Genomic DNA, 12,155 nt, shown 5'->3' on the forward strand with positions numbered 1-12,155 from the left:
AAAGGTTCCTGGCTCCTAATCAGCCTTGATCCCAGAGGCACACAAACCAATCTTGGAACCCAGAGGCTTTTGGCAGAAATCCCTCAGACTTATTACTAAAATATCAGAAATCCAAAATCATGCAGCTGCAAAGAGGCGGTGTGACATGATATGCTTTTGATAATTAGCAATAGAAAACAAATTATCTAATGATGCCTATTTTGTAAGGTCTGATTGTTGAGGAAAAATCCAAATAATAATGGTGGGTCTTTTGTCAAAATGTTGAATGTGATTAAAGTGGAGAGAGAGTAAAATCATCTGCCACATAAACAGGGGGAGGGGTGGGACAAGGGATATATCGGGGTTCTTGGTGATAGAAAATGTGCACTGGTGAAGGAATGGGTCTTGGACCATTGTATGACTAAGACTTAAACTGAAAATCTTTGTAACTACTCTCACAATAATTCAATAAAAAACAAAACAAAACAAAAAAACCCTGAGAATTGAATAGCACTCAGCTTTAAAAGGCACTGGTAGAGGTGAAGTATTACATGTGACATCATCAATTACCCATATGGCAAAGTATCCACATTAGTACATGAGTTTCTCAGGAACTTGCAGCAATTAACAGAGAAGAATCCTAGCCCTCAGAGCCTCTGCTCAACAGAGTTGTCTAAGGAAAGTGGAGGAGGATAAAGAAGAAGAATAGTGCTGATGCTTGCAGATTCCCCTTTCACAAAACTCATTCATCCAGTTTCTGCCTGGGGAATCACAGGGACTGAATTTAGATTGTTGGAGACTTAAAACCTTCAGATCTGAGCAAAGAAATTGGAAACTAGAAAAAAAAAACAAGCCAAGCAATAATGAATCTTCTCTTCAGTGGACACTAGGGGGGGCAGTGTGCCATATTCTGAGAGCAAGTTCTCCAATGAAATGCAGCTCCAGACCCTAGGGCCCGCTAGTACATGTCACTAACATGGAGCAACTCAGAAACTGCCATGGTCACACTGCTGAGTGACCCTCAGGAACTCATTTGCATGACAGCCTCACCTCCACAGGGGGAAGCAGGTATAAGGAGAGCTTGGAGGCTGGTCCTGAGCTGAGGGGTCTGACAAGTCACAGCCTTGGGTTGTCTCCACCATGGCCTGGGCTCCTCTCCTGCTCACATTTCTGGCTCACTGCACAGGTCAGGGGACTCTCTGGGTTGGTGGGAGAAAATGGCAAAGAATACTCTGCTGCACTTTTACATCATTGTCTCATCTTAAGCCCTTGGTCTTATATCTGTTTTCAGGGGTCACTTCTCAGAATGTGGTGATTCAAGAATCCTCACTAGCCACAACTCCTGGAGGCACAGTTACACTCACCTGTGGCTCCAGTTCTGGGGCTGTCACCACCAGTAATTATGCTAATTGGATTCAACAGAAGCCATACCAGAAACCCTGGGGTCTAATAGGTGAAACCAGTAATAGATATCCAGATGTTCCTGCCCGATTCTCTGGCTCCCTGCTTGGAAACAAGGCAGTCCTCACCATCACTGGAGCCAAGGAAGAGGATGAGGCTGAGTATTTCTGTGCTCTGTGGTTCAGCAACCATTTCCACAGTGACAGATGCAAGTGGGGAAGTGAGACATAAACCTGGGGCTAAGCTTTATCTTTTGCTGCTGAGTACAGCAGATCCTGTAATGAAGTAATCTATTTCAAGGTTTTCTCTGCATTTTTGATGAAAAATAACAACTATTCCTGCAAACTTTCAAATAAACAAATTTATTCCACGTTATGATCAATTTCTTCACTTAAACACTGGTTTCCTAGTTCCTGAATTCTCATTAAGTTAGGATTTACTCTATTTCTTTTTTTTTTTTTTTTTTGGTATACAAGCTGATCACAGGGTCTAGGAATTTTCCAGGTATGCACAGGTAATATTATTGGGGTAAAGTCAATTACATTTTCTCCATATGCAGCATCAGTAACAATGTTCATTCACATTAAGAGTAAGGAATTAAACAATATTTTATGAATTTATAACATCACTGAAAAGCTTTTTATACAGTGTACGTGTTGCTCTAAACTAGTATACTTAAATATAACATAACCAGATGGAATATTTAAAAATTAATTCCAATTATATTCTGTTATCATTAAAGTCCAGAAAATCATTGATAAATACTTATGAAATTAATGATCATTTGCTCTGAAAAATTACAAACAACATTGTGAATTGAGGAAGTTACCATGGGACACTGATACTTTAGACTTCAGAGTTTTGGGTTTTTTTGTTTTATTTTGTTTTGGCGGCCACACCCAGCAATGCTTAGGGGTTGCTGCTAGCTGTCCACTCAGGAATTCCTCCTTATATTCTGAAAGATGACAGTTGATGTTTCTTTGGATGTAGCCAGAGTGGGATATATTCACTTTATCAATATAATAACCTACAACCGGGATTTTTGAAATTTAATTTAGAACATTTGCTTTAACATTCAAAATTATAGGTTAGTCAGAGAGATAGTTCGGTAGGTTATGTGCATTCTTTTCATGCCAGAAACATTGGTAAATTCTCCAGGATAGCATGTTCTTTGAGCCTTCCGGGTGACTTCCAAGCACAAAGCTGTTGTTGCCCACAAATCCAAACAGAAATATAGTTAGATGTACATAAATTCAATTCTTTTAAAAATTATTTATTTGAGTATTTAATATTTTATTATTTATTTTCAAAAATATGATATTTATTTTTCTAAAATATTATGAAAAATATTTTTGTTTGTTTTTGAGCCACACCCACTAGTGGTCAGAGATCTGCACAGAGGAATCACTCCTGGTGTCCTCAGAGACCATATGAAATGCCAGAGATTAGAGCCCGGGTTGGCCACATTCAAGAAAATGGTAGGAGACTACAGAATTGTCTAGAGGAAACCTGAAAGTCTGTGTAACATCTCCTGAGCAAGCACACTGACTCAGACAAGGACCAGGGCTTGTCTGTACCACCATTCTAGCCCCTTATGAATCATTGAAATGAAATTTGACCATGTAATCTTGAGACTTCTCAAACTACCCTCATGATATCTTCTATATTTTATGCAAATCTATAAACTTGCTCTATAGGGCTTTTCATATCTTTTAGTGCTGCTTATTTTTATCTAATATACAATTCTGTATCTTACTTGAAATATTATTTGTAATCTAGTCTATGAGCTCTTTTTAGATTTTATTTTCATTTCAGTTTTTTCAAATTCAATTAGCAGGGTCACTGTGGAACTATCTGTGCTTCTTCTTTATCTGTTCAGTATGATCCGTAAACGTGGTGTCTGGGCTGGTGGCTGTTCCCTGTGCACTCACTGACCAGACTCTGTAGCTGCACCTTCTCTGGCCCATCAGAGTCGCTGAGCATGAACTGTAGTCTCCATAGGTGCTTCCTGCTGGGCTCTCTCATGGGGGAAAGCAAATCTCCTTCCTGCTGACTCTGGGCTGAGATTTGGGTTCTAGATGCAGGACTCCGGAGGTTGTAGGTAATTCACTGTATCATTGTCATCTAGTTGTTCATTGATTTACTCGAGCGGGTGCCAATAATGTCTCCATTTGTTCCAGCCCTGAGATTTTAGCAGCCTCTCCTTACTCATTTTTCCCAATGATTAGAGGGTCAGAAGAATGAGACCTGTTATTGTTACTGTATTTGGCATATTGAATACGCCATGCGGAGCTTATCAGGCTCTTCTGTGGTCCAAAAGATAAGAGAGAGAGAGAGAGAGAGAGAGAGAGAGAGAGAGAGAGAGAGAGAGAGAGAGAGAGAGAGAGAGAGAGAGAGAGAGAGAAACAGAAAATGAAACTGTCTGAAAAAGAGCAGAGGCCTCCTGTCCCCACTGTCCACAGCCCCCAAAAGCCGTAGGTAATTAATGGATGGAAAATTGTTTGCATAGATACTCCTTACATTGACATAGAGTGAAGAAGAAAAGGAGACTTGGGTAGAAATTCTCAAAGGTGGGGTCAGGGATCTTTATGTACCAGGGCCCGGGCTCCTCTACTACTCGTGTGCCTCTCTCATTGCACAGGTAGGTCAGACCTGAAGAGCCAGCCCCAACATACCCCACAACCTAAATATTATTTCTCCTATCCCAATTTTGAAGAAAAGCTTCCATAATGGCCAACTGAAGGAACAAGATTGTCATGGAAGATAAGACATACAGGATAATTCAGGAATACATTTGCAGATCAACTCAGAAAAAAGTTAGTCATATCCAATGTGGGGCTGGAGTGATAGCACAGCGGTGGGTGTTCACCTTTCCTGCGGCCGACCTGTGTTCATTTCCTCCACTACTCTCAGAGAGCTGGGCAAGCTACCGAGAGTATCTCCGGCATGGCAGAGCATGGCAACTAAACGTGGCTTATTGGATACACCAAGAACACATACATGAAAGCTTGTAACTATCTCAAGGTGATTCAATAATATTTAAAATTTTTTTTAAAAAAAGAACAGTAACAATAAGTCTCACAATTAGAGACATTACTGGTGCCCACTCTAACAAATAGATGAGCAACAAGATAACAGTCACAGTGACATCCAATGTGATAATTTAATTGACTAAAAAGCCTGAATCTACTTGCTGGAAAATAAAATTGTTTATTTGTTCATTTTCATTTCTTCTGAATAATCACGTATGTTAAAACTAACCAAAACATAAATGAACCAAACAAAGAATATCCCTCAGATTCTTTAGCAAATTTCTCGAGAGTTGACCAATTAGAAATAAACACAAAATACAAATCTATTTAAAAATCAGTAGAAATAATAAGGCAAGAAAATAAGAATGAACTTTAAAAATAGAGTTAACACATTGCTAGATACTCACAATATAAGGAAGAAACACAAGAAGTTATGACCTACATAATTAGGGAATTATAAAGTAAAAATAAATTAGATATCACCATACAAAAATAGAAATAGAATAGAAAAAGTTTCAGTGTGCTGACAACTATTTGAAAATGGAAAGATGGAAAAATTGTAACAGTAACTAAAGTATATACCCAATAACCAAATGATCAAGATTAATATAATACCTAAGTATAGGTAAAAGGCAAAACATATATAAGAAATCTTTCTATATTTTTTTGCTTTTTTTCTGTAAATATAAAATTCTCACAGAAAAATATCCCCATCATGAACATAGAGAAAAAAAAAAAAGGTATTCTTTTTTTTTTAAAAAAAGCATTCTTTTTCCTCTGCTGTTTTAAATATTTGCCAGACCTAATTTTTGTACTGCATGCAATCTGCATGTAATCTCATACAAGCCTATAAAACCTTTTTTGACAGGTGGTACATAAGGCTTACTCCTGGCTGTGTGGTCAGGGATCACTCCTAGCAAACTTGGAGCATAGTATTGGGGATTGAACACTTATCAGCGCCATCTGAGGGAGGTACTCTCCCCACTGAACCACAGCTTAAACCAAGACAAAGATTTTTAACCATAAACATAATGTCACCTTGATAAACACCCAAAACCAATAAAAATCTTTATGAAATAAAATGAGTTATGAATACAAAGAAAGAGGAAATTACATAAATGGTAATTGCTAAATGGGTGCAAGGATAGGTAGACACTTAGGCAGAATTGAAACTTTGAGAAGGATATTGAACAGAAGTAAAGAAGTTTCAACAAGGATTAGTAAAGATTGAATCAGAGTGATGGTACTAAGGAGAATTCGAAGGGTACTGAGTTGAATCCTAGCAACATTTTGAATGACTTCCATTTTTAAAAAGAAGCAAAAGCAAAAATAAGAATTTGGTTTTACATGGCAAAAAACTGTTTAATGCCATCAGGAATAAAGCAACTCAAAAGATAACCAGAGTAGTTTTCAATGTACTTTCACTTGTTTGAATCATATCAACCGTCAGGATCCCAAAATATCAATAAATTGGTAGTCTCTTCTAGATTTCTCCCATAATAAATATCAATTATCACCTTTGTTTCAGCAAGACTGTATTAATACTAAAAGTCCTGGTCTGGGTGAAAACTGGCTGTGCAAAGAAGACATGTGGCACATATGAAAGCATGTTCTGTTCACTGTGTCTGTGCACACAACTTAGTGCCTCCCCACCCCTAGATGCTTAAATATCACTTCCTTCTCACTTGCAAAAGATTTTCCCAGTCTTCCTCAGAAGAACAACTAAAATCACAGTGTCCTGGTTAGTTAGTATAACTAAAAACAAAATATTTTCAGTTCATATATGCTTGAAAAATATTTTTAATGTTGAAGATACACTCTTTCATCTCTGACAAATGATAAATAACAAGGGGAATTTGGTGTCCTGCACAGGAGGACCTATGAACAACTTTCTTATCTAACAGCATGTTGTATGAAAAAACGGGCTCAGTTATGACCACTTGTTTATAAATAAACAAAGAAACCTAATGAGTCCAAGTGGAGCATCATGGTTTGCCTGAGGTCCTGAGGAAGCCACAGAAAGGGTGATGTGTCATACTTCTAAGGAGAAACGTTGTGAACTAGATAGTGGGAAGCAGGACGTACCATACTATCACAAAGTCCTGTACTAGTGTCCCTGAGCCTTTCTATATATTAGGGGTACATTCCACACCCAAAGTGACTAGGGATAAGCATAGTTGGGAGCAGCCACTTGAAACTGCCTGATGGTCTCTACTGAGGGCTGAAAATCTACAATATTCAGGTGCATGGATACTAACACAGGAAACTTGAAGAGATACTCTATGAGGTTCACCATGCAAAGCAACCCTAAGCAGTAGAGAGTTTCTGTTTTTTCTTCAAATAGAAGTAATTTGGGGTTTGCAGCAGCCCATTCTCAAGCACTTAAAGTGGGGTTCGAATGCTCAAACAGGAAGTACAGGATGCAATGGATATGAGTACACTCTATCATAGGAGATTTTGTTAGTGTTTAGTTTGCTTTGCTTTAAGAACTGAAAACTAGACATTATTCAGGTACAAGTTCTAACCGAATTGGAGTGGTGAAGCATACAAACATGACATAAGAAATTATCCATCTGGCAAAGTATCTATATTATTCCAGATTTTGATCAATTCCTTCACTTAAATCCTGGTTTTCTAGGACCTGGCTTCTCATTAAGTTAGGCTTTACTTTATTTTGGTTATTTTTGTACACAAGCTAAACACAGGAAATTTTCTAGGCACGAACAAGTTATGTTATCACGGTAAAGTCAATTACATTTTCTCAGAAGCATCATAATATACATTCTCACTAGGGGTAAGGAGGGAAAAAATAGTTTATGTATTTATGGCATCTATTTTCATTTTATACAATATAAATATATGTATTGATATAAATTCATATGCATAAAGATATCACATAAATCATATATGCAATATTTGAAAATTAATTCAAATTATATTCTATAGTCATTAATTTCCAGAAAAGTATTGAGAAATTCTTATGAAATGAAGGAACTTCTCTTCTGAAAATTTTTCAAACTTTTTAATATGAGGAAGCTACCAGAGGACATCGATGCTTTTGATTTTTTGATCTTGGGGCATGGGTCATGTTGTATTATGCAGGTTATGTGTGGCCACACCTTACATGACCATGCTCAGGTAATATTCCTGTTTCTGTACTCAGGAATTAATACTGACAGGTAGAGGAGACCATATGGGTTGCCAGGGATAGAACCTGGGTCAGGTGCGTTCAGTTAGGGCAAGGTCCTTACCCACTGTACTTTCTCTCCAGCCCCATGACACTTTTAAAGTGAACAAGGCCTGCAGCAAATCCAGACTGTATGAGCCCCAGATAATCTAATCTCTTTGGTCTGATCTATAATTGCCAACAGGTGCTTCCTCCTAAGGGACTAACATAGCTCCCAACCATCCCAGGCTTTTCCCTCCCAGCAAAGTTAGTCCTTAATTGAAGAGACAATTGGGGGAGGGCATGTATGCTAAAGGACTCAGGTTTTCAGCAAGCACACCCAACAATAACACTTCCCTCAGGGCCAGAGGAACAAGAAAGAGGCCCCACAGGTCAAGAGTCAACTATGGGGTCAGTGTGTCATACTGACACACTTGAAAGTCATACTATGAGTAAACTCCTCTCTTCTTTCTTCTTGTCCTCCTCTTCCTTACTCACTTGCCCAGATTGTGGAGATTTCAGTGACGAGAACTTGGAGGATTTCTCTTGACTTCCATCTTCATTCCTGACATGCTTCTGTTTCCATCTCAGGATCCAATTCTCAGGCTGTGGTGAATCAGCCTTCACTGACCATGAACCCAGAAGGGACAGTTATTCTCACATGTGGTCTCAGCATTGAAGCAGTCACTGATGGTCAGTATTCATACTGGTTTCAACAGAAGACTGGTCAAGCTCCCAAGACACTAATTTATGACCTATACAAAACACCGCTGGGCTCTGGTCTGATTCTCTGTCTCTCTCCTTGAGAACTAAGCTATTCTCACACTTTCCTGGTCCCAGACAAAGAAGTGATGCACAGCAGGGAAAACTTGTCTCTGTGTTCTCTACATGATTCTAGATTGTTCAATATTTGTAGAAATGAAAACATTGTTTAAAAAATGGATGCTCAGGGCTGGAGCGATAGCACAGCGGGTAGGGCATTTGCCTTGCACGTGGCCATCCCGGGTTTGATCCCCGGCATCCCATATGGACCCCCAAGCACCTCCAGGAGTAATTCCTGAGTGCAGAGCCAGGAGTAACCCCTGAGCATCGCTGGGTGTGACCCAAAAAGCAAAAAAAAAAAAAATGGATGCTCAAAGTTAGAAAATAGAAATAGGCAGAGGAAATTAACTAGGAGAGAAAGAAATTTTCCAACAGTGGAGAAACTTAGCATAGAACTAAGTTAGATATAGCTCGAGTTTGTGTGTGTGTGTCTGTGTGTCTGTGTGTGTGTGTGTGTGTGTGTGAGTGTGCATGGTGGGCAGGAGGGGGTTATAGAAAAACTGGGTTGATCTTTGTGCTACCTGCCAAGTGACAGGCTTTTCATGAGTATTTAGGGATATTACAGTGTGGGCTGGCTGACTTAGTTCTTTTGGGATATTTATTTGACCATTTAAGATAGGTATTGACCATTCTCTCTTAGTGTCAAAACACTCTAGCTCTGCAGTGGAACTTTTGTCTTGGGATATTTCAAACTTCCCGTCCTCAAAAAGGTGAACTCAAGACGTGAGAGGATGCTTAAAGTGTGGAATGGAGACAGCTAAAAACGGACTGGTAACATCAGTCGCTAATGAGAAACTGAGGCTCCCTCTTTCATTTTCCCCTCTCAAAGAAAGAAATTCTGACTGCAGTCAGGAAATGGATCATCAAATTGCTCAAGGTACTTCCTGCTTATGGGCATCAATAGTGCAGTGAAGTTGTCTTCAGAAGAAGGATGTGGGGAGGTCGTCAGTAACATGCCTCAGTTCCTTGCGTCTGGTTGCACATTAGTCACCTTCTGTAATTTAATGGCCTCAAACATACAGGAAACAAATTCGACAAGAAGGTTATAAGGCCAGATCCTGCTGTAGTCAGAAGCCCACCATGGATTCAAGAAAGCAGGACCTAAGAGAGCCAAGACTAAGCATTTTCTATGGAAATCATGCCTGAGAAGCCTGTTCCCAACTAGGGGGTCTTTCAGTGAGTTGAAGATTGGTCTGTATTTGTCTAGATTTGTTCACAAAGGAGCAAAAAACCTTTCGAAGCATAGCACACCAATGATGGGCTGAGGTGACCTCACCTTTAGGCAATGGGTAAAATATTTTGAGGTCAAAGGCCAATTATTCCCAAGGCAATGGAGGGCTTTAGAAATTTTTTTTAAAAATTCATGATATTGGAATGTAGCCATACAAATAGGGAGAGGAAGCTGAGATGATAATCTTCAAATCATGTCTATTCTGGGTAGCGTCAGGATATATAACTTAAAATATTGTGAATGAGAGTCAAGTTTTGTGAGCTGTACAATAGGTATGTGCCAATAGTTTTAATGTGGGAAAATAATGAAAAACTTTAAGAAAAGCTTGCTTAATGCTAGTCTCCCCTTGAATGCCTCAGACCCAATAGATGAGATTATTTGACTCCTCTAACTCCAGGGGTTCAGTAGCAGCACCCTCAAGCACTTTAGGTTGAGTTGGGATGCTCATCCCGAGAACATACAGGACTCAAAGGACTTCAAATTCCCTTTAATCTACAATAGATTTTGTTTAGTTTTCATTTAAGAACTGAGAACTAAATAGTACTCAGCAGTAAAAGGCACAGGTGGCAGTGAAGCATTACACGTGACATCATCAATTACCCATATGGCAAAGTATCCACATTAGTCCATGAGTTTTTCAGGAACTTGCAGCAATTAACAGGAAAGAATCCTGTAGCTCAGAGCTTCAGCTCAACAGAGTTGTCTAAGGAAAGTGGAGGAGGATAAAGAAGAAGAAGAAGAATGCTGATGTGTGCAGATTCCCCTTTCATAAAACTCATTCATCCGGTTCCTGCCTGGGGAATCACAGAGACTGAATTTATATTGTTAGAGACCTAAAATCTCCAGATCTGAGAAAAGAAATTGGAAACAAGGAAAAAAAGACAAGCAATGGTGAACCTTCTCATCAGTAGACACTAGGGGGGGCAGTGTGCCATATTCTGAGAGCAAGTCCTGCAATGAGCTGCAGCTCCAGACCCTAGGGCCCTCTAGTACATGTCACTGACATGATACAACTCAGAAACTCTGCCATGGTCACACTGCTGAGTGACCCTCAGGAACTCATTTGCATGACAGCCCCACCTCCACAGGAAGAAGCAGGTATAATGAGAGCTTGGAGGCTGGTCCTGAGCTGAGGAGTCTGACAAATCACAGCCTTGGGTTGTCTCCACCATGGCCTGGGCTCCTCTCCTGCTCACATTTCTGGCTCACTGCACAGGTCAGGGGGAGTCTCTGGGTTGGTGGGAGAAAATGGCAAAGGATACTCTGCTGCACCTTTGTATTATTGTTTTATCCTAAGCCCTTGATCTCACATCTGTTTTCAGGGGTCACTTCTCAGAATGTGGTGATTCAAGAATCCTCACTAGCCACAACTCCTGGAGGCACAGTTACACTCACCTGTGGCTCCAGTACTGGGGCTGTCACCACCAATCACGTTGCCAGCTGGGTTCAACAGAAGCCCTACCAGAAACCCTGGGGTCTAATGGGTGGAACCAGTAATAGATATCCTGATGTTCCTGCCCGATTCTCTGGCTCCCTGCTTGGAAACAAGGCAGTCCTCACCATCACTGGAGCCAAGGAAGAGGACGAGGCTGAGTATTTCTGTGCTCTGTGGTTCAGCAACCATTTCCACAGTGACAGATGGAAGTGGGGAAGTGAGACATAAACCCATAGCTAAGCTTCATCTTTTGTTGCTGATTACAGCAGCAAAAGATAGATGACTTCTAGTAAAGTCATCTATTGCTATGTCTTCTCTATATTGTTGATGAAAAATAACAAATATTCCTGCAAACTTTCAAGTAAACAAAGTTATTCCAGGTCATGACCAATTCCTTCACTTAAATACTGGTGTCCTAGTTCCTGGCTTCTTATTAAGTTAGGATTTACTCTATTTCTTTTTTTTTAGCATACAAGCTGATCACAGGAATTATCAGCCATGCACAAGTAATGTTATTGGTGTAAAATCAATTATATTTCCTCCATATGCAGCATCACTATCAATGTTGACTCTCATTATGAGTACAGAATAAAACAATATTTTATGTAATTATAACATCACTGAAAACTTTTTATATAGTATACATGTTGCTCTAAATTAATACACATTTAATATAACATAATCATATGGAATGTTTAGAAATTAATTCCAATTACATTCTGTCATCAGTAATGTCCAGAAAATCATTGAAAATTACTTATGAAATGAATGATCATTTGCTCTGAAAAATTACAAACAACATTGTGAATTGAGGAAGTTACCATGGGACACGGATACTTTAGATTTTGGGGGTTTGGGTTTTGTTTTGTTTTGTTTTGGCGGCCACACCCAGCAATGCTTAGGGGTTGCTGCTAGCTGTGCACTCAGGAATTCCTCCTTATGTTCTGAAAGATGACAGTTGATGTTTCTTTGGATGAAGTCAGAGTGGATGTATATACTTTGTCAGTATAATAACCCACCTTTGGAATTTTCAAAATTTAATTTAGAACATTTGTTTTAACATTTAAAGTTATAGGTTAGTCAGAGAGA

General features: G+C 39.3%; 1 gene segment (V, D, J or C); it reads left to right on the forward strand.

The window, feature by feature from the left end:
• Positions 1 to 1,119: 1,119 nt before the first annotated feature.
• Positions 1,120 to 11,252, forward strand: LOC129407135 (Ig lambda-2 chain V region-like; the record flags this gene model as incomplete). The annotated part of the segment is given in 3 exon segments: positions 1,120 to 1,165; positions 1,271 to 1,579; positions 10,984 to 11,252. Coding segments are annotated over 3 exon segments (624 nt in total), but the record flags the coding sequence as incomplete, so codon positions are not given.
• Between the last annotated feature and the right edge of the window lie 903 nt (positions 11,253 to 12,155).

The sequence above is a fragment of the Sorex araneus genome, chromosome 9 (assembly GCF_027595985.1).
Source record: "Sorex araneus isolate mSorAra2 chromosome 9, mSorAra2.pri, whole genome shotgun sequence".
Classification (NCBI taxonomy): Eukaryota; Metazoa; Chordata; class Mammalia; order Eulipotyphla; family Soricidae; genus Sorex; species Sorex araneus.